The sequence below is a fragment of the Lichenostomus cassidix genome, chromosome Z (assembly GCF_008360975.1).
Source record: "Lichenostomus cassidix isolate B80296 chromosome Z, HeHo_3.0, whole genome shotgun sequence".
Lineage (NCBI taxonomy): Eukaryota > Metazoa > Chordata > Aves > Passeriformes > Meliphagidae > Lichenostomus > Lichenostomus cassidix.
The window spans coordinates 51,764,905-51,772,189 of NC_139511.1; the positions used below are offsets into that span (position 1 = coordinate 51,764,905).

At 40.8% G+C, this 7,285-nt stretch overlaps 1 protein-coding gene across 1 annotated transcript in view; it reads right to left on the reverse strand.

Moving 5' to 3' along the window:
* TBCA (tubulin folding cofactor A) overlaps positions 1–7,020 on the reverse strand; it is a 24,639-nt gene extending 17,619 nt beyond the window's left edge. Inside the window, exon 1 of the mRNA XM_085042207.1 lies at positions 6,869–7,020. Coding sequence (XP_084898333.1) covers positions 6,869–6,921 — 53 coding nt within the window. The 5' untranslated portion in view covers positions 6,922–7,020. The remainder of the gene's footprint in view (positions 1–6,868) is intronic.
* Between the last annotated feature and the right edge of the window lie 265 nt (positions 7,021–7,285).

The window sequence follows — 7,285 nt, forward strand, 5'->3', positions numbered from 1 at the left end:
CTAAGCCCAGAACAGCCCAAAGGGCTTGACAGAATCTTACAACAGAAGGAGAAAAAGAAGTCCTTTCCATATCATTACAACTTACTTCCTTACCCATCTTCCTTTACTCACTTTGTCTCCCCCACATCATTTTCCCAGCCTGAAGAGAGAAGTAACACAGGATAGTTCAAGACAGTAAGCAAGCTGGTGAACAGAGGTCTTCCCCTCCTCGGCTCTACCATACATCTCTGCCAGCACTAATGCTCAAATGATCTCTCCATATCAAAACTGCAAGAAATTAATACAATATAACAAAAAAAAAACCCAACAAACAATACAACAACAACCAACTCCCACAAAATTACAAAACAAAATAAAAAAACCCCAAAAAACAAACAAACCAAAACCCAAGCAAACAAACAAAACAATAACATGATGGTTTCTCTCCTGTGTTAAGCAAACTGAGTGAACTCAGCAAAAAAGTTTGACTAGCATCAGAAACCAGGGAAGGGGAGAGGAAAATGAGACCTCCATATTTAGGATGACTTTGATTTATCAAGGGACTTCACTCCCTGTCTGCTTAGGGTGCAGAGCTGCAAGTGCTGCAAGTTCTAACTTCTGGCTGCTGTGGAAAGAGCCCCAAATCGCCCTTGTTTCTCACTTCATAAAGGTACCTAGATTCCTAGCCCAGTCCATATACATCAACATTGTCATCTCCTGTAGTTGCTTCATTAGCAGTAGCAAGCAGATCTACCTCTCTGATCATAAGAAGCGCAGTTCATCTGATGTTTGACAGATGAAAAAATGATGCACAATGGGGGTTTTCTGAATGCATAATGAAATGAAGATCTTCTGTACATAGACAAAATTGCACCTTCTTCCACAGTCACAGACGGGAACTACTAATGGATACCTAGAATAAAAGTAGTAAATGGTACAAGGACAGAGCAAGCACATGCTACTACTCCTAATGTTCCCCCAACATCCAGCAGCTGCTGACAATTCAGGTTCTATATAAGCTAGAATGGCATCTGTGTCCTTAAGCCACCAAATATAGACTTTTCTCCAGTATTAGAAAAATCAAGACAAGAAACACTTTCCTGGCTGGACTCAGCAAATACAGCTCTGACGAAGATGAGGGGGAATTGCTCAGTTTTGCTACTGAGCACATTCACTAATGAAAGGACATGCATCTCTTCAGAACTAATGTTACCATTAACCATTGCACATGCTAATATGCCATGCATTCAGCCTAAGAGCACAGAAAGCCCAGAGCGACAGTATTTATTGACTAGATAATGAGTTATCTCTGCTAACTTAGTTCAAACTAAAAAATCTGTAATAGTGTAGCTGTACAAGGTACAGATTTTTTTTCTTATAATATAATAAATTTCTTACAGTAAATATGTAAGAAATTTATAATAATTTTTCTTAAAGTATAATGTATTAACACTATAAGCAAGTATAGGACAAGTACTTCAGCAACCGCAGTAACACTGACAACACAATTAAAACTGCAGAGCTTAAAATATCAGGTCTCTAATTTGCAAATTTTAGTTACACACACTCTTGGGTTCACTAAGGCTACATAAGCATGCAAACTTTACAGACTGGGCCCCAAGACAAAAAGTCAAGGAAGGATGAAGAAAAACAGTACCTGACACAGGTATACAAACTGCCATGTTTTCTTAGCCATGAGTGCCTAATTTCTGATTTAGACAGGATATCAAGTTTATGTGCTCATTTTCTTCTCCTAGTGACAAAACCATCATCAAACATAATTTTCTCTTTTAAGAGTCAAGATGTAACAACACACAAGTATATGCGTAATTTTTAGCCCCTTCTGCATCTAACAGCTTACAGAACTGAGTTGCTATGACATTTCAGGGTAACTTTGCAAGCTTGGGTTTTGTCAAGGATTACAACTGTAAAAAAGATGAAAATCACTTACATGATTTTTTTGAAGTCAGAAAATTATTTCAAGTTAAAAATTACTTGGTTTTAGCATTTTTATATCAGCTGTATTACTAGAGATCTCTCGAAATCTTCAGGGCTTCACCTGTTCTTGCCTCTAGTTGTAAATCCTAAGGAGCCCAAGAACTTCAGCTATAAAGAAGAAGAACAAGAAATGGGGCCTCTGATATGGAAATAATTTGGGTTGCCAAAGATCTTAATTTTCTCTTCTATAACCCAGGCATCACCTTCAGTCAAGACTTTTTGTTCTGGACAAAAACCCACAGAATCTATTTCCCCTGCCCCTTCCAGCTAGGGATAACCAACTGTAAGTGCTACAATAATGAGAAAAATTAAATGGAATTACAGTCATATTATGTGCGTAGGTAATTCACAATGCATCAGAAAGACTTAATACAGTAAAAAGAAAAAATGATGGACCTCATGGTCTTGAATGAGATTTCCACCTGTATGATACATATAATTTAATAATACTTAAAGTCAAGCCAGGATGGATTATGGTTGTTAGCACAGCAGTAATTCATCTTCTGTATATAAAGCACTACCATAAATTTAATACCATTTTTCTGTATTTCCCAGGGATCCACACTCTAATTCAACAGAAATAATTATCTGCAACTGTTTAATCCACATAAGTGAGTATGTGGCTCCATGCTATGAAGAAAAATAAAGACAAAAGCACTGCACATATGCATAAAGCCACCAAACTGGTACTACAAAGCAACTGGAACTTTATATGTCCAAACCTTTCAAAGACTGCTTAAACAACTGAAGGTTAAAAGCCACAGTTTTATACATATTCTCACCCAAATGAAAAATTTTAAAAAGGGAAAAAAATGTTTTCCTCCTCAATGCTGTATCACTAACAACACTTATGGTCATAAACTTGCCAGGCATGCTTTAACTTGCTAATTAAAATGATGACATGAATAGATTATTATGGTCAGCATGGACATGCAGAAGACAGTTTTACCTCAGGGGGCAGAAGATAATGGTAAACACACAAAACCTGAGATGCCAGAACCATGTATTTCACTTTGATTTTTTTTTTTTTTAATAAGAGGTAATGGGATGGAAGAATGAATGTGAGAGACAATCTTTTACAGATCTGACCATTATCAATTTAAATTTGTGAAATATTTCTAAAAAGGAATCACTTCGGTCTGGTCTAAAGGTATAACAAGTGGAATCTAACCCATTAAAAAAACCTAACAAACCAGCACACTGCAATATCCACAGCAACAATTGTGCTCTTGTCCCAGCTTTTAAGGTATGTGTGGATACTGTTTCTTATTGTGAAGTTAAAAGAAACTTGTAGTGAAAAGAATCAGAGAAATACGAATAACTTCAAAAAAACCAGAAGGTTTGTTTCTAGACCTTCCAACTAATTATCCAGATTGGTGACTATGTATGTCACAGATGTTACCTCAGACAACATGTAAATGCAAGTGCACTCAGTTCACATGAAGCAGTGGTTTTTTATGTGGGACAGAGACTACGCTAGTAAGTCTCAAAGATTTAAGCAATCCTCAAATGTAGGGCCGACTCAGAACTTCATGTATCAGAACCTGATGCCAGGAGCACGACAAAAGGTACAAAAGGTACTTAAGACACATCTACGTAGCTCTGGACCACAACAACCACACTTGGCTAGCACTGAATCCAAGTTTAAGGCTCCAGGACTGAGCTGGTGACAACCCTAGGCAAGAGATGTGCAATCTGCACTCTGGAAAGGGTTATTTAATTTGGATAGAGTCAGCTTGTACCCAACAGAGCATGCTGTATATTCAAACTCCTGAATCCCCGAGCTTTCAGATGTGTAGTATGCACACATTAAATCGCTTTATCATGCTGACTCAGTGCTGCTGAGCAGCTCTGCCAATCATTCCTCAACACCTAAATAATATGAGATACCTAATCCTTCCCATTAACTGAGCTAACAAGGAGTTGTTGCACATAGCTTTCTAATTTTAACAAGGATAAAGAAAAGAGAGGTAAGTTTCTTATCACTGGTGCTATGAATCACAGTGAACGTCTATGGCTAATGGGCAACACACAAGAAACCAACCAGAATTAATATGGTATACAGAAGAGGAAGAAAATTTCTGATTTACACCAGAAATAGCTAATTTGTTGAGTAACCAAGAACATGAGCTAGTTTTGTGCTTGAATTAACAATAAACTAGAAAAAGGAGTCTATGCATTCTTCATACTTCTCTTGCACAGACTATATAATGAACTCACCAGTAAAATCGTTAAATTTAAGAGAATGGTTCACATTTATATTTAAAATCAGACCAACAGTTTTGTGTAACTTGTACAACTTTCTGTGCTTGGAGCAAGGGAGAGAATCAGTGTAAATTGCTTTGCAGTATGATGCTATTTCACAAAGAGAAAAAATAGTATCAACACCAGTGCAACAGGCAAAAGAACAATCTTGTGAAGATATCACAGTTTTAGAAAGGGAAATTAAAACAAAAAAAAAAAAGAAAAAAAGAAAGGAAAAAAAAGAATTGTTTCACAAAAAATCGATACACTTTCCCCATAGGTCCATGATGTAAAATTCTATAATCAAGGCTTGTAGATTTGTAATTATGGTATGTCAGCCACATTTAAACAAGCATGTTAAAAGATTGTTAAAGTTAAACTAACACAATTGCAATGTGAATTGTCTTAGTCTCATTCTAATCTACTTGTGTCACTTCCACTTAATCAGATGGAAACTATGGGCAAATGTCAGTGCTATTTTCATGCAACCCTACTTACTTTGTTTGCAGTGGTTTTTAAAATAATTTCCAATCTGAAATGGAAATAAGATATTTTAGAAGGTTTTTTTCCCTAATCAATTCTCCCGCTATCCAGCGGGTTGTTGGATTTACTGACAGTAAGACTATTCTGAAGTGATTAAACCAGAAGTATTGCTTGCTAGGACACAAGCCACAAATACAGCACACATTACTACTCATCAAACCTACTTCTTTTGAATTACAAACTGTTGAAAGTATAAAATCACCACGAGCCTGGCTATCAGATTTGTCAAAAAAGAAAAAGATCTCCCTATTTCTAGTTTAAATTCTTTTCACTGACACACAACAAAGTAAGAAATGTGCAGGCAAGTACACTACCTACAACCTAAAACACAGTCTCTTGAGAGGAGTACACAAAGTATTTATGATTTACAGCTAAAAATAAAAATACCAAAGCAGAACAGCAGCTTCATTCTTAGTGTGAAAAAGAAGGAGTTACATAACTAACGAGAAAGAAGAATATGCTACAACAGATGATTAACACAAGTCAAATGAAATGTCTAAAAAGCTTCCCATATCCTAATGGTTCTTGACCCCTACCTTTTTTGATATATTCTTAAAGCCTGAGCACTGAACATGGTTCAAAATCAATATTACATGCTAGATTTAATGCGCTTTTCTAAACTGAAAACAAAGAAAAAAAAAATGAAAATTAACTGAAGTGCTAAGTCAGTCACTTTACAGAATGCTTAATATGCCTCTATATAAGTCTCCTCATGCACTAGGAAAAAAATACCTATAGTGTTGTTCTAGTTCAAAAAAAGAGGACAACATTAATGTTCCTAAGTCGACACAAGTCACATGTATGCCCACTGTAACAGAATGCATTACTAGACTTCTGGCTGGAGAAGGAAGGGTGGAGTGGCACAGAGCCATACCTCTTCTTTTATCTGTGTGTAGCAGTCACAGAACTGGGAGCTGCCGCTGTATCATGTCCCCACAGGGAACATATATTCCTTTTCTCATCACTGCTTTTTTTTAAAGTTACCTTCGCTTAGAGAATGCCAGCTGCTGCAGAGTCATTGTAGATATGCCTGTTGCTACCACACAACACACTCAAGCTAAGTTTACTTGCTTATTCACACAGACATTCTTCAAAAGCAAATCTGAATCCTGTTGACTGCATTTGTATTGTTTACCAAAACGTTTTCATCCTTTCTTTGTACTAGCTCTGAAATGCATACAGTTGTGTGATTTGCCTCTATGTTCAGAGACTAGAAATTCTGAACTGCCTTTAACACCAACAGTAACAACATTTCTAGTCCTCAAGTCCAACCTTTCAAAGTGAATCAGGTACAAGAAAATGTGCCCGTCTTACTGAAAGAAATTTGCTAAGTCATAACATAAAGTTGACTGTATGAAACGGCACTATTTAACGTCCTCATCCAGCACACACAATAATTCTTGTCTCTGCCTGAGTCAGCACAGTCTCTGCAGCCCTTAATACACACCACCGTGACCAAACAGTTCATCTCAAAGCCTTGTGTTTACAGCTATAGTAAGAGTGATCCTAACAGATACACTTTTCTTGTGACTCTGTTAAAGCCAGGGAAGATGGAGGCTCAGGAGATGAATCTACCAGGGCTGCCCAAGGAGGTGGTGCAGTCCCCATCCATCGAGGTGTTTAAGGAACGACTGGACGTGGCACTTAGTGCATTGCTCTAGTTGTGCTTGGTCACAGGTTGGACTCGATGATCTCAGAGGTTTTTTCCAACCTAATCGCATCTGTGATACTACTGGTTCTGCAACTTCCGAACCAGAGATATTCAACAGCAACTTTGGTATAAAAAACCATTTGAGACTTCATGCCTCCGCAAGGTATGAGGCGAGACTGCCCTGCACACCGAGGGAGGCTGGGGGATTCCCCTTGGCTCTCAAAGCCACAAACGAAGGGGAAAGAAACCCGCATTTAATCTGTGTCCGGGAAAAGCGCGGCCTGCTCCCGCCGGCGGTACGCGATGGGGGGGAAGCCCGAGCGGGGCCGCTCTCCGGCACAGCCCGCCAGCCCCGCACCAAACCGCGGGCCCGCGCGCGGCACGGGCACGGCCGGTCCCGCACGGAGCCCCGCTGCAGCCCCTGGGCCCGGCCGTGCCGCAGCCGCCACTCACCGCCTCACGACGCCGGTCTTAATCTTGATCTGCCTCAGCCGCGGGTCGGCCATGGCGGCGGGCGCCGTGACTGCGCAGCCCCGCGCCGCGCATGCGCCGGCCCGCCGGCCCGGGCGGCACCACCGGAGCGAGGGGGGAGGGCTCCCCCTGCTCCGGCGCAGTGGAGGTGGCCGGGCGGCGGGGCGGTGCCGGCCAGGCGGACACGCCCGGGGCCGCGCGGGTGTGTGCGCACGCGCGGGGAAAGGCGGGAAGCCGTCCTCGGAGCAGCGGCAGGAGCTGCTCCAGCGGTGACGTGATGGGGTTGGGGTGGCGGGTCACCCGCACCGCGCGCTGCCGCCCCTGGTGAGGTGGTCCGCATGACTAACGCCATTTCACAAGCCAAACAGCCATTCTCTGGTGCCGTGTTTGTGCGCTTTC